Source organism: Rhipicephalus sanguineus, chromosome 8, assembly GCF_013339695.2.
Source record: "Rhipicephalus sanguineus isolate Rsan-2018 chromosome 8, BIME_Rsan_1.4, whole genome shotgun sequence".
Classification (NCBI taxonomy): domain Eukaryota; kingdom Metazoa; phylum Arthropoda; class Arachnida; order Ixodida; family Ixodidae; genus Rhipicephalus; species Rhipicephalus sanguineus.
In genome coordinates this window covers 6,105,120-6,131,904 of record NC_051183.1, presented here as the reverse complement: position 1 = coordinate 6,131,904, position 26,785 = coordinate 6,105,120, and the positions used below count along the sequence as shown (strand labels likewise).

Below are 26,785 nucleotides of genomic sequence, written 5' to 3'. Positions count from 1 at the left end.
AAACACAGTAGAGTACTTCAAGCGCATAAGCACATGAAGCACAACAAAAGCATAAAACATCCGAATAAGACTCAGAGAAGACACTCGCTAACGTGAGCGTGCACAGCATATGGTTTCTTACAATGGAACTTTGCACAAGTTACGAGATTCCGAAGCCGCGCGTGCACGGATGTTTCGTTCTGTTTGAAAAATGTCTTGCGTCGTTACAATCTGCTGCAGTCCAGCAAAAGCATAGCCTTCGAGATATCTAGGCAGCAGTCAAAGAAAACTACTGTTGCCAGAGCCGGGGGTTTTGCCAACGTCTTCCTCATGCCTGGTCGCGCTGCCCTGTACGCTTGCATTCTGTTGCTTTTAGCTTGTTCTTTCCTCCTTTTGGTAGCATGGCCAGCCCTTCTCGAGGCTTTGGTGAATGGCTCTCGGAGGCAGCTTCGCATTGGGGCCAGCAGGGGGCCTTTTACGACGTGAACAGAGCAACGCGCGGGATGTGACGCAACGAACGTGACGTTTGTCAGTCTGATTTGAAGCGGGAAAACGCAGCGGGCGGCGGTTAGTAGTGTTAGCAGTGTTAGCGGTGTTAGCGTCACATAGCGTGTTAGTTTTGTGGTCCGTTGTAGCAGTTGCTGGTTACTGGCAGTGTGCATTGTTCCTCCTTCGGCTTGTCAGCCTTGGCGGCCCTGGTGACACTCCGTCTGCAAGCGGCAACCACCGAACGTGAGGTCGTACAGTGCGTGCTTGAATCTGTTTGTTGTTGAAGTGATGTTTTCCAGCCGCAGCGGGTATGTTAGGCTTAGCTTCGGTGCAGTGTAATGTCGCGAGGTAGCCAGACGTAGTTTGAGTTCGTGTTGTCGTCGTCAGGGGCTGACAGTAATCGCCGTTCTACATTGTGGGAAACCTACTTAACGTGAGAGCGTGCGTAGTTCAATCTGCGCTTTGATGTTGTTTTTAAAGATGTTTTCCACCCGCGTTGGCCATTGTAAGCTTAGTTGAGTTGCCGTGATTGCGGTCGCTAGTTATTCCGTTGTGGAGCTGTTTGTGTTCGTATTGCTCGATGGTGTCGTAAGGCATCCACGTGTGGTAAAACTCCGTTCTCCATCGCGTGAACTCGTCGAACGAGATGTACGTACATCACGGTTTAAAGTTTTCTCTGTGAAAGCGAAGTACCGTATTCACTCTGTCGTAACGCGACTGCGATTTTAGGCCTAGTTTCGTTGCAGTGATCGTAGTCGCGCCGTGCCGCTGTACCAGAAGTACTTTGTGTTTCTTGGTATGGTATCGTGAGGCATCCACCGAAGGCATATTCTGCGATATTTTGGCTTTGTCGAAACTGATGAGAGGTCATGCCGTTCGTCTAGCAACGTGAAGTGCTCTTTCGCCAGAGTAGGCTGTCTTCTTGTACTTCGTTCAAATATGAACACAAGTCGAGATGCCGTCAAGAGCAGAGTTCGCCGTGAGGTTGATGCTTTGTTCGAGACGTTTGGTCATCCCGACGAGGCGTGCGGCAGCTCACAGCCCAGTAAGCGTGCGCGGCAGGTTAGAGACATTCAGTCGAATTCACAAACCAGTTGTCCAAGAAGCGAGTCGCCTAACTCCGGCACTCTAAGTGCGACGCCTGAGTGCAGTGACGCGGCTAGAGGCGATACTGCAGGATGTTCTGATTCCGCAGAAAGCATTTCAGATAGTTCAGGGAGCAGTGCGGAGGATTTCTGTGATTGGAGTTCACCTGAACACCGTGACGATTTGTCAGGGTTCTTGCCTAACGAAGACTGTGCCAGCGCGCAGGAAGCCACTGGACGTGCACCAGATGAAAGTAGTAGCGGTGATTTCAAAGCTTTGCTTGCTCAGTGGGCCTTGGAGCATAATATTGCCCATAGGTCTCTGACACCTCTACTAGGTATCTTAAGAACCCATGGGTGCTTCCAGAGTCTTCCAAAGGATGCTAGGACTTTACTGAAGACTCCTCGTAACACAGCTGACGTAGCGGGTGTTTCAGAGTTACCTCCTGGTTTATATTGCCATTATGGACTTCGGAGAGGTTTGGAGAGAGTTCTTGCTTGCTTGGATGGCTGCCCACAACTCGTCAGCTTGAACTTCAACATTGATGGCATTCCTCTCTCAAAGAGTTCGAGACAGCAGCTGTGGCCTATTCAGTGCCTAGTACTCTCTTGTGGTTCTGTCCTGTCAGAAAGGCCGTTTATTGTGGGTGCATTTTTTGGGCCATCAAAGCCAAGCTGTGCAAACATGTTCCTAAGGCCTTTCGTTGATGATCTGAAGGATGTTCTTGTTGAGGGAGTTTTAGTGAAAGGATCTCTGGTGAGGGTAGAGGTCAGCAGCGTAATATGCGATGCACCTGCACGCTCTTTCATTTTCAAAACAAAAGGGCACAGTAGCTACAATGGTTGCCCGAAATGCACGGCTGAAGGTAGCTACGCAGATAGAGTATGCTTTTCGCCAACAGCAGGTGTTCCGAGAACAGATCAGTCGTTTCGTCAGCAGCAAGATCCTGACCACCACCAGGGCGTGTCTATTTTGACCGAGCTGCCCATTGACTGTATTAGAAATGTCCCTCTCGATCCAATGCACTTGGTATATTTAGGCGTGGCACGAAAGCTGGTCAATCTTTGGCTTTCTGGCCCCCTTTCAGTGCGCCTGGGTCCCCTGGAGCGTGAGGAGATTTCAAAGCAGAGTTTAGCTTTGCAGAATAACGTTCCTTGTGAATTTGCACGGAAGCCAAGGGGGCTTGATGAAAAGGATAGGTGGAAAGCAACAGAATTCCGCCTCTTTCTCCACTACACAGGGCCTATAATTTTGAAAGAAAGCTTGTCTGAGGCTGCTTATAAGAACTTCTTGACTTTGCATGTGGCAACCTCCATACTAAGCACACCTGGATTGTGTCAGGAGCATGGAGCATATGCAAACACTCTACTGGATCATTTTGTAAAGGGCTTCGTGGACCTTTACGGAGCCAGTAATGTGTCCTATAATGTGCATTGCCTCCTGCATCTAGCTACTGACTGTGAGTTGTATGGAACTTTAGATGCCTTTTCTGCATTCCCTTTCGAAAGTAACTTGCAGCTAGTTAAAAAGCTTTTGCGTAGGCCAGGCTTCCCTCTCAGCCAGCTTTACAACAGGATGCACGAAAGAGCTCACGCAGAGCCAGTTGGCGCAAGGCATACTGCAGATTATGAGCTTCTTGGTGGCTATGAAGGAGACGGCCTGCCACTGGGTTGCAAATCACCCCAGTACGCCTCGGTGAAGTTCCCGTCATTTACTCTAAGCAAGAAGGAAGCTGACAGGTGTTGCAAAATAAATGATGATGTTGTTTTGATCCATATGATTGCGCATGACCAGAATGGGCAGCCATGCATCATTGGCCGATGTTTCTTAAGTGCAGAACCTCTTTACAGCTACCCCTTCGATTCTAGAAGGCTTGGCATAGCTGTTGTCGACAAATTGTCTTCTCTGAGGTGTTGGCCAATTGTCAATATCAGAAAACTAGTGTTGCTTCCTTACAATGGCATGTATGTTGTATTGCCTCTGCTACATACCAGTGCGTGTCATTAATGGCAGTTTCATAGTCCGGCACAGATAGGCATCTCTGTCTTGTTTAGACGAAGTGAATAGGATGTATTCATAATGCTTTGTGCTCTAAATACCTTGCATCATTAAACTGGCACGGCAGATGTTGAGGTGGGATGAGACTTTGTATCGAATTTTAGCAGTACAGAAGTGGTAATAAAAGCTATGCCTATGACACTTGCAACATATTTTAAAGCTAGAGGCAGGTTGCATTGCAGTGGTAGGTTACTGTAAAATTGTGTGTAGTGTTGTTTAGTTTTTGGTGCTGTTAGTAATGTAGTGCTTATTCATTAAGAAATAAAGTTGTTTCTCTCTCTCTTATTCATTAAGATATCATATTTGCAGAACATTTCAATTTTGTACAAAGATAGCTACTGATGCTTAGGATTTGGAACTGAAATTGTGGGCGTACAAAAAGTAGATTTGCTTTTTAAGTTTGTTGGTGTGTGAGAACTATAACTTCTGGTTTGTGTTGTTACTAAAAATATGTAAATGCCTCTAATTAGCACATGTGAAAATTTTTGTTCGCTCATGCCCGCAAGAAAAAAGTTGACGAACTTCAAAGAGGTTGTTTTGAGGAAAACGCTGAAGTTGCGTAGGAGCACACGCACATTTCCGGTCAATGTGTGGATGAAATAAAACCAAAAATTATATTGGACACCTTGAGCGCCCAAGTGTGATATATTTCTTGAAAGATAACGTAATTCTCTATCAGGTGATTGCAAAATTACAAAATTGAATTTTCCTGACCAAAGGAAGTCTCACCCCACCTCAAATGATTGCTGACTTCTAGTATTGCTGTGACGTTTGACAGCCATCAAATCTTGCGGGTAAGAATTTCACAGCAGACACTTTTTCTGCTGCTTTAAAAATGCAAGTTTCAAGCAGTGATCTATGAGAGAGCACCTCTGCTTTTTGTTACATTATTCTTTGCAGATGAAGTTCTCTGTAGTAGAATTCAAAGACGACAAATCTATAGCCGTCGTTCCGTCCTCATGGATTCGTGGGCGAAAGTGCTTCTGGCCCCCTGGTCCTGGCAGCAAGACAGCAATGGTTCAGAAAGGTGTGCAGCCTTCACCAAGGTGGAAAGCGTACGCCATGCTCATGAAAGCAACATTTAGTAAGTTTAGAACATCTGGCGATTGCGGGACACCTACTTGTATTATGAACTTTCCTTTAATTCTAGACAACTATCGCGATGCTCGTCTGGCACTACCACGCCTGCAGTACACATCAGAGTTGGAGAGCACTGGGGGAGGAAAGAGAAAGGTAAAAATGTGTTTGTTCAGTTATCGTGTTGTCGCATCACACAATGCTTATTTGATCCTTACATTCAAGGTGACAAAGCCCACCAGATATGAACCTGAACACAACAGGCAGCCACCGCGACCACCAAGCACATTTCCTGGGCCATCTGTGGCCAGTAAGTGTTTTCACTCACATCTAAACATCACCTTGTTGTAAGGACAAGCCAAGCAAATGACAAGATCATATAGAGCATTGCATTGGCCCAGTTTTGTACTGTACCACACAGAAACTTGGCTGAGTATTGAGCTCGAGAGTGATGAATCTATTTATCTCTGCAGGCCATGAAGAACCACGAAGTGAAGACAGCGAAGGTAACCAATTGAGGTTTTTCGATCACATGTCACATAAATTTTTTGTTTTCTACAGATGTACCTGTTCAGGTAGATGCTGATGCAGAAGACGAAGGAGGTAATTATGATTAGCTTTCACAATAGTTGTATTGAGCGTAAACTGTAGAAATATTCATTTTCACAATAAATAAATTGCCACTGTCATTGGAAATGGTTTTCCTCTTACTTGCCTTGTGCAGTCTGTTTTCCTGTAGTGTCTTCTAGTGGACTTCTATTGTTGACAGTCCTCTATTGTTGACCAATTTTTAAAAGAAATGCTTGTCTTGCTCTTTTATGCATGTCGCCTGTGTCTTAATGTGCATTCAAACTTTGCTCTGTCTTGTGCTTTGCCAAGGCATATCTAACGATAAATAAAATTATTGGTTTTGTTCTATCTTAGTATGTGACACTGCTAGGAAGAGCAGGTGAAATATTAATTTACCTAAAGTTATTCTTAGCACCTTCAAACCTGTGCATCCTACCATGCTGCAACACAGTGTCTTATTGCCAGTGTGTTTGCTGTTCTGTGCTCAGTGCTTTTGGAGCTTCATGGTGAAACCCCAGAAGGTCATGCTACTGGAGAAAGCTTTGCAGCAGGTAGGAATACACACAGAAGTAGGATTCTTTGTTGTAGCTTTTGAACGTCTTTGAAAGTTCATGCGGCTGACAGTTATAATCTGTATATGTACAGTTCATTGCGTGCAAAAACTCACTGATATAGAACACATATGAGCCAGTTTGGGCACAAAAGCACAGGGACAATGTGTGTAACACATAATTGCTTGACACTGTCAACCCTTTATTGTCCCAAAGTTATGATCTCTCCAGAAGCAAGCTAACTGCAATGAATTGTTTAAAAGAGCACTGTGCTGTGTCAGTGCACATTTAATAACACCCGACGATACAAATTACTGCAGCCACAACTACACAGTTTGTCAGCATATTGTCATTATGGCATGTGAAACACAGATATTGTTTAAAAGGAAGTCACAGGTTTCTGAGAAATTGGTGTTCTTGCCATGTGAAGTGGACTATGGTTAGCATTGGTAATATGCCCTCGGTGGACATCATATGTATGAAGATTGGATTAATTGGCTTTCACTTTCTTTGCCTCACTAGGAGACGCAGAGTTTGCAGCAGCTGGGACTGGTCAACCGCATAAAAAAAAAGTGATGTCTCAAGAAGGTAAGCGGAGCACTCAAATGCACTCAAGTAGGTGGGTGTCGCCTTGCTGAATGATTCTAGTGCGGTGTGTAGTAATGCACAGTGAAAATATAAACATTACGTAGTAGTGCCCTTGTTGAAATGTAACTTCTGGGAGCTGTACAACTTATTGAGCTTTTGTTTGATCACTTGGGAAAAACTGGTTAATATGCACACCGTAAAATTATGTGGTAGTCATCACATAGACGCGAGAGGTTAACTCGAGATTGATTTCAAAGCACACCAAGTGTTTTTATTAGGTGCGTGCGAATATTCGAAATTTCGAATAATTTTAGAATATTCATTGCGATTCGATTCGCACCAGAATTTTACCATTCGAAGTATTCCGATTTGCCGAAAACAAATACGGTGAACGTCCGATTAGCAGTGGCCCCTTCAGATTTTCAGTACGCTTCACCACATTATACGTGTGCTTTGCGGCAAAGCCGATTTTAAATTACCGGGTTTTTTTTTGTTTTTGTTTTTTTTTGCGTATAACCCGCACCCTCTGCAACGATTCGCGGATCATTTTCTAAAAATGATCCCCGCGTATTGCTGCGAAGCTAGCTTCCTTGCACAGCTGCAAAGCACTGCCGTGATGGCAGCTTTAAAGCAAGAATTTCTCTTTTTTTTTCTTTTTTTTTTTTACTTTCGCTGCGAATATAAAATTATTTTCTGCGGCTGATACGCAAGAAAATGCGTAACTATGTTTGCAATTTTATTGAATCAAGAAAATGCTGGTTCCAGCTCAAAAATGATACAGTAGAGGTGGAGGTTCAGTTAATGCTGTTTTGGACATGAAATTTGGGCAGAAAGTCCGAAAAAACGGACGCCAAAGATTTTTTGCGCCCAAAACTTCAGATGTTCTTTTATGTTGACGTCTATGAGGCAGATTAGGAACTCCGTACTCTAAGAGAGCGTGCTCTTGTACACGACATCAGTTGTGCTTCCACAGAAGTCAAAAGAGTAGGAGAGGCTGAGGAAATAGCATTTTTGCCTTTCACGTGCAAAATGTTGACACCACATTGGTAGCACCCTAAATAAGTACAATTCGGCCTCTGCATTGCCTTGTCCTTGATGAAACAACTAGGGAACACCATCCCTCCAGTGCCTCACCAACCTAGCCAAAAGAAACACTTCCATGTTCCTATCTCATAAGAATGTGCTTTGGAATCCTCTGCAACTTGTTTTCTGTAATTGCAGTTTGAAGTATTCGAAAATCATTCATCAAGTATTCGCAAAATGTTCCATTCGCTTCGCACCCAAACTTTTGCTGTTTGCACAACTCTAGGTTTTATAGCTTGCAGTGCTTGCTAGGCAATCGTTTTATTTATAAATTATATTGTGTAGCACATGCCATGTGTTTAATATCTTTTACTTTTCATAACGATTTCACATGCTATGTACAATACTAACCAGGGTGTCAGAACGGAATGTTTGTCATTTCAGTTTTAGTTTCGTTCCACCACAAAAAGTTCCGTTCCGGAACGGAAAAAAAAACAACAACTTTTGTGACATTTCGTGACGGTTTTCATTTGTGTGCAAAAACATGAAGTTAAAATAACCACAAAACCATAAGATTTCCCCTTTAACAACCTGGGACAAGAGTAGAGAACTTCTTTCCACGTTCTAAAGAGAAGCGCGAGTAACTGTACCATGAATTCGTAACCAAATAACGCAAACCAGTGCTCTTCAAAGTTAGTATTTAATTTTCTCTAGAGGGGACAAACTTTCTGAGCAGGCTCAATGCTTTGTGTCAGGAGTGTGAGCATGATCTCAGAAGCAGCCCGTAATCCAGTGTAGTACTCTAATATTCGCGACCCCTGTTCTGATCAAGCAAACTTCAGCGCCGACAATGGCCTCTCTACAATGGCCTGTGTGAGGGGCAAGCAAAAATTCAGTTGCAATAATACAAACGGCTCTGGTTGCCATTTTGTTTTGTTTTCCGCAATATTTCAACATATATTTGGGATATCTGCCCAAGATACGCGCTGATTCTGTACCCTGAGTTATGCATTATGCTCACGTTGCATGACCTCGGTTGTTCCGGATCGACAAGTGTTCCCGTGAACCGAAAATCGATAAAAAATATTTTGTTTTTACTCCAGAACGAAATAATAAATAACGTTCTGGTTACGTTTTTTGTTTCAAGCAAAAATATCTTTTTCTTTTCTGTATTCGTTTCGTCCCGACACTCATACTAACAGATTCAAAAACCATTGTGCTGGATTGCTCAAGACAACCACGCCATGCCGCCACGAAACTGGTCGTTGAAGATGATGATTTTGATGAATGAATGTGTGCCATTATTACGTCGATTGAATTAAGGTGAAAGGGAGACAGCGGAAGTTGAAATGCATGGTACACTTGCGCCTAAACGTCTTGGTTGCTATCTGTGATTCCTGTACAGGGCATTTCAGTTGACTTAGGCAGATCAATAAGAGGTACAGGCATGTTGATTATGGCTTGCAGCACAGGAGTGCGTGGCCTTATAAGTTCAAAGATTGTGTATGGCTTCAGCTTGTTTTCATTTCAACAACAAAGTAATATTTTCTAACTGGGGATTATCCCCAAGTGATAGAACAGCATGTAGTTATGGAAATAAGGGTTAGTGGAAGTCATGCATAAGCATTTGAACTTTTGAGGTCGCGCGCTCCCATGTTGCAAGTCATATTCAGTGCGACTGTACATTACGTCATGCAAGCCGAACTCGAGCCGTAAAGTGTTCTTAATGTCCATGTGTATGGGTGCACTTTTCCCCATCATTATATGTTATACTAGCTAATTGACATTCGATTACTCACTTCTGAAAGTTTTTACTGTTCACAAACATCAGCCGTTAGTTCTAACAAGTGTTGAGAAACGTCACAATTTTTGCGTGTATACATGGGGATAGCTACTCTTTTAGCATTGTTTCAAGACTTTATGTTAATTGCGTATTATGTAAGAAATGCTAACGTGCTGTACTTTCAGTGTGTTCAAATGTGAGGTGAATGAACTTTCGAAAGCAGCTCCACAAACACATAGGATGCACAAGCTCCACGCACACATAGGATGACTACAGTGGATGAAGTCTGCACAGGCGCATGTTTTTACTTGCATCCCTTCTCACACGGTCACATTCACCCCTCGCTTCAATCATATCCATGTATTCACGAAAAAAAAAAGAAAAAAAGGTAAATAGTAGTACCTACTGAGCTCCAAATGCCACCTTACCAGCCCATCTGTATATAGTGTCTTGTTTCTCTAATTTGGGATATCTGGCGACCATACACTTTCTAATTCTTGGCCAAAGTGAACTGACACTTTTTGCGAAACTATTGATGCCCACTATATTTTCAGAATTCCAACGCCAAGTTTTGACCCAGTTGGCTGGGCTTCGTGTGGTGCAGCAGCAGCAGGGGCAACTCCTGGGAGATTTAGTAACAAGGTTTGCAAGACGCAACATGGAGGCTCAGGCCAACAGTGAACCACTAGTTGCGATGCCGTTTGACGACTACGGGACCCTGAAACAGTTCGATTGTACTCTGACTGGCACGCGAAAAGAAGTATTTGTGAGTGGCTTTATTCATGTCGACTTCTTTGTCACTGCACAATGCCTTGCATTTATATGGCCTGCTAGCAAAATTTTTTTTGCTCTAATTATTTTCTAGCTTAACTTATAACGGCCAACTGTAATTTGGACACCACAGGTGCGGCATAAGAGTTCCGGTAATCGGGACAATCTGGTGGAATTGAAAGAGTTTCTAAAAGTGGGCGTCCTAATTCTATAACAATGAGCAGAGGATTTGTAGATGTGAATGTTTCCGCACTGACATCAATCAATCAATCAGTGTATTTGGCATTCATTACAGCAAGATAACGCGAGGACAAGAACAAAAAGCTGCAATCTAGCAGCTTGACAAAGGTTCTTTCCTCGATTCCTGACAACCAAAGCATACAAACATCTCTTGTTCTACATTTACTAAACGTTTCTGCTTCTCATATGTAGCAGAGTAGTTGGCAAAAGTAAAGATATATATATCAAAAGTCATACATGACAATTATGATGTACACTGTTTGCGTGCGCAAAACAAAAAATGTAAAACAGTACGTCACGGAAGCTGAAATAATGTACAATAATGAATATGCACAGATTATTTCACACAAATTAGACAAATTTGTGTACGCTGTATGGACTATTGAGCATTCATATATAAACATAACTACGCTTATACAGTAGGACCCCTTTATAAGAGGCATGCACGGGGGAGAAAGTCTTGCCTGTTACATGAGGTGTCTCTTATAAGCAGGGTACTAAGTCGTGCATTTTCCTGTCAACCCTTACTTTCACGTAGCAAACTGGTCTCTCTTATACCCCACGTGTCTGTTATATCAGTGCCTCTTATGAAGGGGTTCAACTGTACAAAAAAAAAGAAGCATGTAAACAAGCCAACTTTGAAAAGAAGAAAAAAATACATGTTATGTTCTTAAATTGTCAGTATTTTTTGGCAAATTGTTTTATAATGATAGCGTAACGTGCACTACTGCCCTGAAGACAAGTGCTTATACAGACATGTGTCTGTATAATTTATTCAATTGTGTGCAAGCTTGCGCGCTTGGTTTTTCTAGCAACCAGCATTTTGTGTAATGCTTGAAACTTTCATTCCTGTTGTATTTTCATGACTATGCACATCTATTGTAAAGAGGACCCTTCTACAAAGACGTATTTTGCTTTGCAAGAATATCCTGGTAGTGTAGGAATGGTGTGGTAGAAGAAAGCGTGAATAGTGTGCTCTGTGTGACGTATTCCACTAAGGAGATCGCGTAACAATCAGATGATAGGAATAAGAACCTCTTGCATCTGCCTGTAGCCTTTTTTAGGCTCACTTTATTCAGACTGCCTATGTAGAACTATGCAGTGATCGGAAAGTGCGAACCTGGTGCACAGCGTAAAAGAGACCTAAAATATATTGGATTCTGGAATGTCTCTTATAAAGTGGTTGTTCTGCTATTACATGGTGGGTTGCTAGACCTTTAGTTCTTAGTTTGCAAAGTGGCCTGAGCCACCTCGACAAGAGGATGAGGAAGAATGAACACGTCACAAACGCTTGTGTCGCCTCTGTTTTTCCTTGACCCCCGTGCATGTCACGTCGTCCATTCCACACATTATGTTCTATTACTTACAGAGCTCGCCATTTCAATTCTCTTTAGCCCTCCATTAGCCTAAAGGCTTTTTTTGTTTGCTGAACTTGCTTTTCCAGATTAGAGAACTTGCTGTCAAAGGCGGCGCAAACCCGGCCGCATGCACGAAAAGGATGCTACGGTACGTTATGACTGATCATCTGGCGTGCCAGTTCTCGTGGCAAGGGAGGAAGGGGAAGCTCAGCTTCTGTCAGATGCAGTTGCCGTCGTGCATAACTTGTAAGTATTTTGGTCCTCACATGTGTGCACTCTACGATTTCGTGAATAGTTTTGAAGAGTGCCTGGACAGGTGCAGTAATTTGTAGGTGCTTCTGTATCTTAAGTGTATGTGGTTTATTATCATGCAACTACCTGTATGATTGTCTGTCCACTGCAAGTGGTCAAATTGTACACTGTGTTCCAGTAATTACCGTATTTACTCTGCTCTAGGCTGCCCTCGATAACAGGGCGACCCCCGAAATTCGAAAGGCAAAAAAACAAGTCTCAAATGCAGGTTGAATGAAAAAAGAAAGGCCGTTCCACCAGCAAAAAACCGCCACTTTTATTGTGTAAACGTGCACCCCGTAGGCACGTCATATCGACTTCGAATGAAACACTAAGAGCGGCAAGCATTCCGAGTCATCACAGTTCACTGGCGCACGTGCGTTCGGTATGGCAGCACTGCGCATATGTGCACCCGTCCACGGTGATAACTTGACGATGGTTGCCGGGTTTCATTTGAAGCCTATAGTGCGCATAAAGTGCCAGCGCAGCACACAAAACTCGTGCTGCGCTTGCAGGTTTGAAGTTTTCACCGTGTGCAAAATGACCTTCCGCTTAAAAGGCCATGCTGTAGTGGCACTGCTGTAGTTGGTTTGTGGCATCAAACGGAGGCGTTTCATGAGCACGTCATTAAGGCACGACATTTTCAAAACTGCCGACACAAGTGCACTGAACAATTGCTTCCAGGAAACTGTCAGCTCTGCGCGTGCCTCAAGCGAGAGGAACATAGGAGGGGGTGTCCAAGTGCGTGGCAAACGCCTTCGCTGCAATTTGGTGACACGAATCGCCCTTGCCAGCGTGAAAGCTTGCGAGATAGATGACCCTTGCTGCATGAACATGGGACTACTAGATTTCGGAACAATACACAATACGAAGCAGGCAACTAGTTAGTATTATAGTGTGGGGACCACTCTTCCACTGCTGTGCCTGAGCGACCACGGCATCGTGCAGCTACCGTAGAACGTTGCAAATATGAGCTTTGGGCGCGCATGCAGAACCACCTGCACACGTCAGCCCGAGATCGTTTTTTAATTTTTAAGTTTACAAGCCTGTTATACCAGCCTATGCGCTCTAAGTATGCAGTTGTACCCCTTTATAAGAGGGATGCATGAGGGAGAAATTCTAGCCTCTTAATTGAGGTGTCTCTTATAAGCAGGGTACTAAGTTATGCATTTTCCCATCAACCCTTACTTTCGTGTAGCACTCTGGTGTTTCTTATACCCCACGTGTCTGTTATATCAGTGTCTCTTATAAAGAGGTTCAACCATAGTAAATTTTGAAATGCAACATATTTTACAGGTTATCACTTGCATTCTACTGAAATCCCGCTACTGTTCAAAATTTTTTCCACATCCTTCAAACCAAAAAGACCTGCATAAAAAATAATAATAATGACCAGGTTAGTTGGATCAGGGCAAATATGCTCATTTTTCTTTATGATATGTGATATACACTATTCGATTCAAAATTATTCAACTAAATCACTATTCGCTTCGAATTCAACTTGAACCTAAATTTACCATTCGCAACAGCCTAAGAAAAACCATTACGCATAGCATGAGCACGCCCTCGATTCTGAAGTCTGCTTCGAGACGGTAGCCTGACATGATTTCTAGCGTGATCGTAGCACAAGAACACATTGTGTTATACTTTTACAGGTGAATTTTGGGCACCATCAAATTTGTTTTGTGTAAACACATTCAGCCAGCATAACACGTTATTAGGTTCATTAGCAGACACGTTTTACCTCGCATAATGCAGTTGACTTTACAGCTTCAAATTCGTGAAGTGGTTCAGGTGAAAGGCAATTTTAGTGTGCCAGTGCTTCAATGTTTTCATGCTTACTGCCTACAAAAATTTGTGTTCCAGGTGAGTGGAATACTCTTCAATAAAACCTCTTGTTTCCTCGTAGGTGCTGTCCAGACTGCACACGAGGCTAGCGATTTCACGGTGGAGATGGCCATCCGAGAGTGGCTGCGGCATGCTCCTGCCAGACAACGCAACGCGATTGCTAAGGTAAGGCATCTTTAGGCATTTCGCTTCACTGAATATGCTGTCACAAGAGAGTACAGGCACTCATATTTGAAAACTGCAAACAAAGAAATATTAAACGACTTGTGTTTTTTACATTGTAAGAGCGAATAGCATGTGACCTGTGTGCCAGAGGCTTGCACTTGCTGCTGAACATGAGTGCGATAATGCGACTGGTGGAAGCTTGTATTAGCACCCCTTTTGCTGCAGGGGCAAGGTTGCATTTGGAACGTGATTTACGGCACTGAAGAGTACATGCCGGGGTCTAAAAGCGAACAGGAGCAATCTGTTTCATGTGTCTTTTTTAGTTGTTTTTCTCATCAAAGTTTTGAGTGCATTCAGTGGCTCATTGAAGCTTTTTTAACGCAATCTAGAACTGACTGTTTTTTGTGGTTCATGGAACCTTAAAGGAGTACTGACACGATTTTGAAGTGCAGCAAAACGGACGTTTTTGGTTTCCTTGGCATGTAGTGTTAACGCTCTCCCCACACCGCATCCGGGAAACACGTACAGTAGAATCTCGATGATACGAATCCCGCGGGGTCACGAAAAATATTCGTATTAGCCGAAATTCGTATCACCGAAACACATGTAAAACTAGCTATATTAAAAGTCAGAGGCAAACTCATTTTTAGGAACACATAAAAAAAACATTTATTTCTTGCAGAAAAAATCTCTAATGTCTTTCTGCTTCTTTTTTTTCGCGAAGTCACTCAGCAGACTTCTTTGAAATCCGTAAAAACGCGTGCACGTGTCGTCGCTGATTTCATCAGCGGCCATAGCACGCCTCAGGACGTCGAGCGCGTGCAGCGTTTCAGCCGCCGGTGGTGGTCCTTCACCATCGCCCTCGTCTATGTTGTCGCCATCATCGCTGGAATCGGCAACCTCGCATGTGGCCTCCTCAACAATATCTTCCACCGTGCGCGCACCACAAGTGGCGAGGTTGTCATCCGCCGTGCAGAAGTCTTCAGCTGTACACCCAGCATCAAGCAGTTCCCAACCCTCAATTGGCTTTTCCTGCTCTGAGGGCACCTCTTCGGAACTCCTGAAGAAGCCGCATTTCGCAAAGCAGTTTGCTATGGTAGTCGGCGTTACTCGATCCCAAGCCATAGCGATAAAATGGATGGCGTCCAGGAGGCTTATTCGCAGGTCTCCTTCGTGTTTTCTGTCAATATTGGCAAGTAGGCGGCGCACAAGAAGGCCCTTGAAATGATGCTTGAGGTTTTTTATTATTCCAGCGTCAAGCGGTTGCAGGTGCGTCGTCGTGTTTGCGGGCAAAAAGATCAGTTTGACGTTTTGGAGCGTTACTTGCCTTGGGTGGGCGGCGCACTGGTCAAGAATCAAAACAATCTTCCGATTCTTGCAGGCCATCCTTCTGTCAAGGAGCGACAGAAATTCTTCGAACAGGGCCGCCGTCATCCACGCCTTTTTGTTTGCGCGATAGACGCACGGCAAATGGCTCTCGCGCTTGAAACACCGAGGCTTTTCGGATTTGCTAATTACCGTCAGCTTAAGTTTCTCCGACCCGTCGGCGTTACAGCACAAAAGCACCGTTATTCGCTCTTTGCTTTTCTTGCCTCCTTGGCACGCTTCGCCTTTTAAGCAAAGGCTCTTCTCAGGCTGAAGGTTAAAAAACAGGCCAGCCTCGTCTGCGTTAAAAACATCACGAGGCTCATACCCAGAGATGAGTGACTGCAGCTTCGCGAGCCAGTCGCTAACAACGGTCTCGTCAGCCTTCTTCGCTTCCCCACAGACGCTTTTGTAAACGAGACCGTGTCTCGTCTTGAAACGGTGCAGCCACCCACCTGAGGCCTGAAATCCGTCGATGCGCAGAGCAAGTGCGATCTCGTCGGCTTTCTCACGCAACACTTTGCCATCGATGTTCACACCAGCTGCAGTAACCTCCTTAAACCAGGTCAGAAGAGCTTCTTCAAGCTTCACGTGTTGGGCTGTCTTCGCTTGCCTCGCGTTGACGTTAAATGAAAGCACATTCTTCATTATTGAGTCCCGCTGTCCAACAATTGTGCTTAATGTCGACGTTGCGAGGCCTAGCTCCTTAGCCAACTCCGTGCGTTTTCTTTTGGGATCCTCATCGACCTTTCGAAGAATGTCCAGTTTCTCCTTAAAGGAGAGGGCTTTCCGCTTGCGAGACATAGCTTGCTGCCACTCGGCAAAAAAGGCACTATCACAACAAAGCAAGAACGCGGGCTCGAGCACAGCAACCACAACCACTCTGTCCGACGGCACGCATAGAAGAAAGAAGCTCCCGCGGGCCGCGGGCCGTGCCTCTCCCTCTCGGGCGTCTCCGCCTGCCGGCCTGCCTCCGCACCAAGAAAAAAAAAAAAAAACGTGGCCAGCGCCATCTGTAATCTTCAAGAGAAAGCAAAAGGCACACTCCGGCCTCCGATACACGCAGATCTTGGAGGCTGTCGCGCGCTGCTCGCCGGCGGCGCTGGCAACGTGCCAAACCGGCGGCGCCGCACGCATTCCAGCGCCGTAAGTGCACGCTGCTATCTTCCGCGGCCGTCGGTGGGGCCAACGTTGCGTTGGGTGGGGCGGCGTTTATTCGTATCAAACGACGCGGGTCAAAAATCAGTTCGTAACAACCGTACTCAAGCACGTTGTAAATTAATGGGCCTTGGCCGGGACCACAGAAAAATTCGTATCATCCCGAAATTCGTATTAGCCGTGGTCGTATCATCGAGATTCTACTGTATAAATATTTAAGTTTGATTTTAAAGTTTTCATCTCCCAGCATCTGCAAGGCAGCTTCACCGCATGGAGAGCCCTATGACGTTTCAAGTCGGCTCACTTGGTTTGCGAAGTCTGGGTTCTGCATGCAGCCTAAATCACAGAAATCGCTGTCGGATGCACTGGACGACAGTTCACTCATCATGAACCACGTTCGACTGACAGCAAAGGACAGCAGGTGCATATTTCGTGGGTTGCAGTCTGTACGTGACGTCACGGGCAGACTTGACACGTCACTATGAAGCCGCCCTCTCGAAACCGAAACCGAAACTGCTGGTTGAAAGAAGCGGTATTAAAAATATATGCAATGCATCCCCAGGCACCACGACACTCTTTTTAGGGTTCTCGACACCCGTGCTTTCATTTAGAGCAACAACCCGAAAAATTTTAAAATTCATGTCAGTACTCCTTTAAGAATAATACCCTTCCTACACTGTACTACATCTCTGTTGAGTGAGTGCACTTGTTTAAATGCACAGAGTATAAATGACTGGAACTGCTAGCCTAAAATGCCAATAATTTTTCAAATATATTCAATGAATCAGTGATGTGATAACTGCACCAAAAGACAAATCCTGCTTCATCCAGCTACGTTTTCGCTCTTATGCGCCAAACTTGGCATTTTCATATTTCGAAAACGTAACTAATCTCTCGGGATGAAAACGCCCCAGCATGCTCTGATCCTCACGTGTATACACCACGATGGTGGCTGTGAGTACACGCAAATGAAAAACGTGCCCGTGTGTGCAGTGCTGAAGAGACTACCTTTTTATTACCCCATACACTGTGTAAAACCTAAGTCAAGAACAGCGAGTAGTACAGTGTAGCCCGGTTATAACGAAGTTGGCGGGAATCTGATATTACTTAACTATAACTGCTTTTTCGCTATATCTGGACTGTAAAAAAAATCACTTATCATGCAGACGAAGTAAAAAAAATTTTTACGCTCCCTGTAAAACTGGGTCGAGGGTCCCCTGCACATGTTTCGCATGCGCGCATATCGCCTCAGCATGCAGGCCGGCGAGAGCGCTCGTGGAATCCGCTTCGGCGGCAGCGGGGTCCGCCGGAACAGCCCTTTCCGCGTCGATCGGCCCCGGACTGATTTTTGCGGCAGCTGCCGCCGGATTCCCTCAACGCGTGAACCTATCGAAGCGCGAGTCGAAAATTCGAAAAACGGCGGCAAACTTCTCATATCGCAGTCGTCGAAGGCAGTAGCGACAACGGAGTACTCCGTAATAGCTCTTCTTTCCGACAAACGCAATGCGAAGCACAATGACTGTTGTCATGAGTAGCGATATATCTCGACCCGTTTCTCGCGTTTTGCAAATCAGGACGGGCCAACGACCACTGCTTGGGTCGTTTCCTCTTCAGCGAATGCATGTTCCCGCTCCTGAGACGTCACCAGAAAGTTGCTTGCCAGCAGGCCCAGCAGTTCGACAGCCTTGCCCCTGTTTGTGATTCGCCATAACAACACGTGAACACACGCGAGCGGATAGCCGGAGCGTCCCAGGCTCGTGGCTAGGGTGGCCACGCTAACCCTAACTACCCAACGTGGCCGCGCCGCCGCGGAAACACCCGGGCAATGCGTTTTTCTAGGAGACGTTGATCCGGGATATCCGTCGCGCGCGCGCGCGCGCGCGTGTGTGTGTGTGTGTGTGTGTGTGTGTGTGTGTGTGTGTGTGTGTGTGTGTGTGTGTGTGTGTGTGTGTGTGTGCGCGCGCGGTGTTTTACTTTGGGGACTTTACTTTGGCGGTGCGGTCACTGGTGTGGGTTGGTAAGAAGTGTGAACGATGCTGAATTTCGGCGGCGCGAAAATTCCGCTCGCTGTGTACGGCGGATTCCCCAGTGTGGCCGAGCCTGTGCAGGCTTATAGCTGGTGCCGCCACGTCAGAGAGAGAGAGAGAGAGAAAACAATTTAGAAGCGCACCACCTCGCTTTGCTTTTTTGCCACGATGAGGTATACCCAGGGCTTAAAGTCTCCCTTCATTGGAGGGGGGGGCCCTCCAATATATATATATAAGGCTTAAATACGGAAGAGTAACTTCGGTTGCCGCAAGGTTATAAGTATAAAAGTATATGCGCCTTCATATATGCGTCCTGAAGAAGACGGGGCTCCCGTCGAAACGTAGACAAAATAAACAGTTGTTTTTATGAAGGCGCATATACTTTTATACTTATATATATATATATATATATATATATATATATATATATATATATATGGGTCATTCCACGCAATTGTCCCAGACGTGGCGATCGCACATCGCAGATTTTGCTGATAAAATTTGCGCCTTTTTCCTGTGCCACATAGAGTGCTGTGGCAAAACATTTTTGCTCGAAAAAGATTTTGTCGACCATGGCGCCCCCTCGAATTTCGCTTGTATTTGTTAAACCGTGCCTTATAGAAAAATGTGTATAAAATCCATTTTTGTGTGTTGAGCTTCGAAACCACGCTTGCGCCATCGCAGAGGTTCTGTTTTATGAAACCGTTAAGCGCACAAAGACGGGAACAAGAAGACGACACACAGAGCGCGCTAAACACAATCAGCATATGCATGCTGAATGAAATAATGCACATTGTATACACTTGTTTGTCTTGGTATACGTTTTGTGCAGACGGCCCTCTAGCACATTGTGGAAACGACGCCATAGCCTGCTCTCGGGCGTCCATGCTTACCATTGGGCCCGCCAAGCAAGCTCTCATTGTAATGCGAATTCATTACTCGTCGCCCTGACATCAACGCGACAAGACTTTCGACCACTCAAGAGTCACTGACATACATCTCGCATCTTGCCTCTGCCTGTGATGACTGTCAGCTGCAAGGGCGACCACGTGCTTTGCGGCGAAGCACCAACAAAAAGAAATGCAGGACGCGTTCGGAGGGCCAAATCCAAAAATTATTTTCTTCCTTAAAACAAAAAATGATTTGATTAGACTTTCTTCATTGCTTAACGATGTAGTCTACTATCAAACGCCGCATGACGAGAATTTTTACTTGGACCACATCAGTATGAAAAATACGGTCAAACGTGCGACAAATCGCACATATTCTCTAATTTCACAATTTTTTTTTTCGGGAAGATTTGAAGTCTATTTTACCCCTAAACATTTTTGTACTAAAATACACTTTCCTGAAAATCATACTATTATTTATATTGGTTAGGGAGAGTTCCAGATAGGTCAAGGAAAAATCACGAACTTTGAACATTTTTGCAGTTTTTGAAGATACGTAGCTGGTAGTGAAACACAAAATATTCGGAATTAAAGAATAGGACAACTAAACAGAACCTCTGCGATGGCGCAAGCGTGGTTTCGAAGCTCAACACACAAAAAATGGATTTTATACACATTTTTCTATAAGGCACGGTTTAACAAATACAAGCGAAATTCGAGGGGGCGCCATGATCGTCAAAATTTTTTTCGAGCAACAATGTTTTGCCACAATACTCTATGTGGCACAGGGAAAAGGCACAAATTTTATCAGCAAAATCTGCGATGTGCGAGCGCCACGTCTGGGACACTTGGCGTGGAATGACCCATATACATACATATAATCTCGAAGAATAGATCGCTGATACCGAAAAGTAAACGCAGGATTTCTAGATATATCGGTCAAGATGCACTTTCGCGGTAGTATTATCAAATTTTGGGCAAAAATGTGATAGCATTAAACCTATGAAAATGCATTATTTCCAATGTATGTTGGCCGGGAATAAAAACAAAAACGTATTAGGCTGAGAAACATATTATGCAGAATCGTATCAACGAGATTACACTCAGTGCAGTGAAGCCAACTGTCTCTAGGACTGAACAAATGCTTATGAATGCTATACAAATACATATATTATTCGGAATGTATTCCGGGCATTTATTCAACGTGTCAATCCATTCACGCATTAAAATAAATTATTTTGGGAGCGATTTTTTAAAAATAACTCGGGATGTGACGGCTTAAACATATGAGAGCTCAAAGTGAGTAACATTAGTTGACTCACTGGATTCAGAACCACAGGCACGTCAATGCTACATTTCATTTTCACTACCACTTGGCTAATAAAGTAAGCAAAATACATGCGTCTCTGCAATTACAGCAGACATGTCATGCACAATAAAAGAATGAAAACTGAGTGGCAAAGTAAACAGACCAAGGTGAACCATTACATGATTCACGAGCAGGTAGCTTCACACTCAGGTGCCTCATGAAACAGTATGCTGTGCCAAGACGCTCTGTCGAACAGGGTGGTGACCCATGGTTTCAAGAGGCGTTGCCCATGGTGTTCAGTGTATTAGTGAATTGCATTCAGCAGTACGACGATACCTGTTTTCTTCTGTTTTGCTGACATCCCGTCAACGAAACATTCGCGATTAAATCATTATTCGGAAAATTGCAGAGTATAATCTCCCCGCACAAAGCACTACTGCTAAAAAAATTCAACTCCAACATTTGTCAAATGGGTGCCGCAGTGCCTCCGTCGGACTGCCGAGGGGGGACCGGGCCCCTCCTTGAAAAATGGAGAGGGGGCCGGGCCCCCCCGGGCCACCCCTGACTTCAAGCCCTGGGTATACCACAAACGGAAACGGGCTGGAGTGGCCTAAAGCGTGGGGCGGCTTTCTTGTGAAATAAACAGGGGACTTTGTACACAGTGCGACGAGATAAGATACTAGCAACCTTTTACTACTTTTACCGGGCGGTCGCCTGCCTGGCACTGGAAAACAAAACAAAAAAAAAAGGTTGGCTTGTTTTAGCGACGGCGACCGGCGATGGTGTGATGCGGTGAAGCAAGCTTACACGTGGAGCGGGGTGAGAGGGCAAACGACGTTGTAGGAAGCTGCCGGGAGCCAAAAATAGCCGGTTCTTCGGCCTTACTGATTCACGTGAAAGCTCGGAAGGTTGTTTGATGAACTTTTTTTTCGAAAAAAAAAAAGAAAAAAGCTTCGCTATATCCGCTGAGGTGCGTTTATTTACTTCGTTAAAAGTGGACTTGCATTGCATTGAAAATGCGGAAATTTGATCGGAACATCAAGATCACTTCGTTATAACCGCTATTTCGCTATAAGTGGGTTCGTTATAAATGGGCTACACTGTATATGCACTATAACTGAAACGTTCGCGGCCTGCTGTGCCGACGAAACAAACGCAGTAGGAAAAGCGCTGTAGCAGATAGCAGCAGACATCCATTATAAAAACCAGGGCGTGCCGACAAGGACGCAAGAAGGAAGTGCAGACACCACAAACGTGGTGTTTGTTGTGTCTGCACTTCTTGTGTCCTTGTCTGCCTGCCCTGTTTGTTATAATGAATCCTTGCGAACTAGCTCGGCTTTCTGTTATTCTGACTTTTCATAGTTCCTCGTTAGGCGCCAGATGTCCCGCGGAACGGCAACCACATTTCCGTACGCTTTCGATTTCCCAGGTGCGATGTCAAAAGCGGTGCGACCATGAATCAATACTCGAGTGATGGCCCCCCGTGTTCGTTGACGATGCCAGTGGCTATTTTTTTTTAGGGGCGAAGCTCCTCTTAGTCTAACCTTGTCCCGCGTCAGGCGTAACCGGCAGTATCTCCCATAACCGATCCATCACTTCACCGACCATAAAGCCGTTATCATGAAGGGGAAACGGAATCCTTCCCCCTATTTCTCCTCTCCTACGGTCTCCCCCTCTCTCACATTACAACGCCGGTGCAGGCAGCGTCTGCTAGCGAGTGTCTTGACTGAAAAAACAGACTGCTCGCTCTGCACTATAGTTCACTGACCACCCCGTATGTATAGGCACTGGATTTTGACCTCCAAGGTATTGCATGTGAGATTTCTCCTATGCGTGATTAAACAATAAAAATTCACAGCGTACACGTAAAATTATAGTGAGCTGCAAGTTGCCATGACTCTCATCGACACTTTAAACGCGCCCGATCACACGTCGTTGATGATGTACTGGGCAGAGTTCACGGAAGATTTACGGTTTACCGATGAACCTCCGGAGCTTCGCCCATTCATCGTCATTAACTCTGTGGATATGCTGCGATTTTTTTCAGGATCAGAAGGTTGTTATCATCCATCCACCCCTAACAGAATGTAACCGCTGCAAAGATTTTCGTTAACTCTGTACCAAAGCAGACATGCGCGACACCGATGAGGCGGTTATGGGCAACCTAGCATGCCGCATTGCCACCTGGGGAGCTTTCCCTCGACAACATGAGATGGGGCCTGTAATAGGTCGCACTCGCGAGCTCAACTAAAGGCAGCACACGTGAAACCAAGTTTGGCTTCGCGGTTGGGAGAACAACCGCAATACACTGCATAAGTCTACCAAGCTCGCAAGTCCACCTGCTGGTATCAAAGACGTAAGGCCACATCGCAACGCGTTTACATTTGCCGAACAGCACCTTCACTGATAGAGGAATCAAGGTCGCACGCAAATACCTGCACTGTACGACGACATAACTATTTTCAGGACAAAAAGTCGAGCAGCGGCACCATAAACTTGATACAAGCGCCCGTTCAGCGTGGAACGTGCGGGAAGTGGCCGAGGCAAAGACTTCTCCGGGGCCTAGACAGCCGAGACAACCCTTGCTCGCACCAGGCGCCCGCGACACCGGCAACACATCTTTGTTTTTAACCGCGACGCTGTTCTCAGTCGAGGCTTTTATGTCCGGGGATGGCGTAGCGATGCTCACAGTGTGGGGAGCATGAGGCTTCGTAGAAAGGGGAGGGCTGCGCTGTGCTGTGAGAGGCGAGGGCGGAGGATGGTGAGGGGTAAACCTTCAAGGAGGAGTGAACCTTTGAGAAATTCACCAAGATGAGATGACGGTGATGTGGGTGGAGTGTAAAATGGCGTGTCAGAGTTCAGTTTTCATAACGGCGAACATTTATCGTTCTTCCGATGAAGAAGCCACCTGACGGGAGCGTCGGCGAAAGCCAACGCGAGAGCGGGCATGTCATCGTCGAGGCCACCATGATGTTTGTGCGATAGAGGTCGAAGCTAAGCGCCAGTGAAGGGAAGACTTGAACATAAAAGAATGATACATCCTGATGAAGGACGGGCATAAGCTTCGTTGTTTCGACACTGTTTGCGAAGTCAAACTGGCTGGGGGTTGTTTTTCCTTCCTTCTTCACGCTCCGCTCCTCTGCGTCCCCCCCCGCCCCCCCGTAACAATTTTGTCGCTGTACCTCCTCGTTCAACATACAGTAGACTCTCAGTAAACTGAAATCTCTTAAACGGAACTGCTGCTTAAACGGAACAACTGCATCTAACACGATTGGTTTCTTACTTGTATTCTGCACCCTTTTTCATCTCTCAGTAAACGGAACTCCTGTTAAACAGAACACATTTTCCTGGTCCCTTCAGGTTCCGTTTACTGAGAGTCTACTGTACTTAAGTTGAGAAGCGCGGTCGTTACCTCCCTTATCTGAGCCATATCATAACCAGTTTTTCATCTTGGGCGCTGCACAATAAGTGGTATTCGTGTACATCTGATTCTATGGCTAGATAAACGGTAGTAAGAAATGACCGCTTTATAGCCGGTCTTGCACTATAAGCGGTTACTTTTGGTAGTCCAAGCTGTACCTGCATGGAATGTCATAGAATGCTGCTTAGCTCCGCTTTACAGTCGCCGGCCGTTTATTCGGACACCCTCGCGGCACCGCCACTCGTCCCATTGAAGTAATGTAAACTCACGACCGAAAATTCGGACGCCCCACAGCGGGCCGTTCGATTACTATTCAGACTCCGGCGGCTGGCTGATTGGGTCGCTGTCGGCAATTGCCGATCTCGAAGGCCATGTTTGTTGGCTATAATGGCCGCCTTTCGGCTTTAGCCAGTCCAGTATCCATTAAATGGCCACATCGCAGGCCAAGGCACGCTCGAAATGGCCACACCGCAGGCCAAGCCAAGCCATGCTTGAAGTCAGATCAGTGTGGCATTTGAGAATGCCACACTGGGCCGACGTCGTTTCCTTTTCGCGTTTGAGCGCTTGCATTAACAATTGTTTCTGTGGCTGGGCTTATCTGCGCTTCGCTCACTCATTTGTTGCTTGGCATTCAAGGCCCGATGTGCTGAACTGGTTCCGACGCCATCCGTTCATTTGCGCCGTCGGTACTAATGATGAAACGCGACAATTACAAGACACTGACGAAGGCGAAAAAAAAAAAGCTGCGATTATTCGCCATGTGGGAGGCGGCCGACCTCAAACCGATGTTGCTCGCGAGTTTTCGCCGAGTTGGACGATGATGAGATCGTCCGTGAGGTCCTCGAGCCAATGCAGGCGGATGGCTACTCCGACGACGCGGCCCCACTTATCAGATGTGGATTTATCGCAGCCCGGAACAGGTTTCATTGACAACCTACAGCGATGGACAAACACTGGCTGAAATGCAGGCCAACTTAGTCTTGCGCGAGTGTGCTTATGTGTAGACGTACAATGAGAAGTTTTTCTGGCCTTTGGGCCTTTAAAGGTGTTTTTTTTTTCCTGGTCAATCCGTTATTTCGGACTCTCGATTATTTGGACTTTTCAGCGGTTCCCACTGAGTCCGAATAAACGGTCGGCGACTGTATTCAGCTGGTGTAGTTGTCATAAATTCAATTTTTCCAATCAGCATTGAGCCTTTAGCGACGCTAAAAGGCTTTTTTTTTTTTTTTTTTTGGTCTAACATGCACTTTTCGCTGCTCCACAACCATGTTTTCCTGCTCTAAAAACATGATCCAAAATGGCTTCAGCCAATCACATGACTGATGAATCCATGAGTTTTGTCCACCATCAAATTTATTTAAGGTTTTGGGTTGGCTGTGCGCTTATTTTGTTCTCATTCTCTTCAGGATTCTGCCGCTGAATAAGCCGAATGCATCTGTCAACTGCGTCCACCCTTGTGCGTCCGTCAACTGCGGCGCTGAACTGTGTCGGCCTTGTGGTGCGCCGATGAACTGTGGCATCCTTGCGGTGCACTCATGAACTGTATCATCCTGGTGGTGCGTCCATCCATTCTTGTGGTGCGGCTCCTTCAAAAGAGCTGACACAAAAACTTTGCACCTTGTTTTTTTCCGATGAAATAAGTATCTAATAAGCCACTTATCTCGGCTGCAAATATCACTTGCGCAAACGTGCGATGTTGATTGTTTGGAGATTCCCAGTTGCATTTTCGGTTTCAGAGTGCACCGAGTGAGGTGGGAACCAGAGTTGTTTCTGTGTAAACAAAAAATTGTGCACGTCAGCACCGCGCGTTGACAACTCCTTTCATCAAGGGACTGCTATAATCCCCTCTGAGACACTGTAAATATGCATAACCCACCAAAACTGCCCACTAAGGCAGCGGCTTTTGTACTGCCATGCAAGCCTTCCCCCTTTTTTCCATGAAAAGGTCTGCTAGGAGAGTGTTACGCAAGGATCGTGGCAGCCTACGCAAATTCGAGACGCAGGTGGCGGCCGCTTGTGTGCACAGAAACCAAAGGCAGGTTTCGCATGCAGTAATGCGTGTGCATTTTTAAAATTGCTTCGAAATATGTTGTATGCTACATTGTCTGTTCATATTTGGTAGATGATGCATGTGTGTCGTAACATGTCTATTCAGGTCATCTCTTCTTCAAAATTTTGTGTATGCACTCCCTCAAGGGTGGACATGGCACTCAATCTTTTTATTTCTTTCTCTGAAGAAAGTTTTTTTGTGGTCATTTCAAGTAAGGTTACTTTTCTAGCACATTGTGTACTTTCTTTAAACAGTATATTTCATGTCCATTTTGAGGAGCACGATTTTTTTCCTGCACTCAGCAACTTTCTTCAGAGAAAGAAGTAAAAGATTGAATGCCATGTCCACCCTTGAGGGAGTGCAGACACAAAATTTTGAAGAAGAGATGACCTGTGAGATAGACTGAATAGACATGTTACGACACACATGCATCATCTACCAAATATGAACAGACAATGTAGCCTAGAACATAATTAGAAGCAATTTTAAAGTGTACGCGCGTTACTGCACGCGAAACCTGCCTTTGGTTTCTGTGCACACAAGCAGCCGCCACCTGCGTCTCGAATTTGCGTAGGCTGCCACGATCCTTGCGAACACTCCTAGCAGACCTTTTCATGGAAAAAAGGGGGAGGCTTGCATGGCAGTACAAAAGCCGCTGCCTTAGTGGGTTATGCATATTTACAATGTC

The 26,785-nt window shown here is 45.4% G+C and overlaps 1 protein-coding gene across 6 annotated transcripts; it reads left to right on the top strand.

Moving 5' to 3' along the window:
• Window positions 1-330: 330 nt before the first annotated feature.
• Window positions 331-26,785, top strand: LOC119401263 (uncharacterized). Of its 6 annotated transcripts, none has more exons than XM_037667947.2 (12): window positions 331-724; window positions 4,513-4,696; window positions 4,763-4,845; window positions 4,915-4,999; window positions 5,163-5,195; window positions 5,251-5,292; window positions 5,748-5,810; window positions 6,333-6,398; window positions 9,759-9,970; window positions 11,660-11,819; window positions 13,774-13,877; window positions 25,454-26,785. In XM_037667947.2, the coding sequence occupies exons 2-12, from the start codon at window positions 4,513-4,515 to the stop codon at window positions 25,469-25,471; spliced, it is 1,050 nt and encodes a 349-aa protein (XP_037523875.1). In that variant the 5' UTR covers window positions 331-724; the 3' UTR covers window positions 25,472-26,785. The 6 variants fall into 6 exon arrangements, 5 of the variants coding, with proteins under 5 accessions (XP_037523875.1, XP_037523874.1, XP_037523878.1 ...); XM_037667946.2 differs by lacking the exon at window positions 331-724 and adding an exon at window positions 746-4,406; XM_037667949.2 differs by lacking the exon at window positions 331-724 and adding an exon at window positions 748-901.

Bases quoted from the DNA above. Each gene is read 5' to 3' on its own strand.
- LOC119401263 (XM_037667945.2), top strand. From the start codon at position 4,471: ATGAGAGAGCACCTCTGCTTTTTGTTACATTATTCTTTGCAGATGAAG. The intron at 4,697-4,762 runs GTAAGTTTAGAA...CTTTAATTCTAG, and splicing joins GCTCATGAAAGCAACATTTA to ACAACTATCGCGATGCTCGT. The intron at 5,000-5,162 runs GTAAGTGTTTTC...TTATCTCTGCAG, and splicing joins TCCTGGGCCATCTGTGGCCA to GCCATGAAGAACCACGAAGT.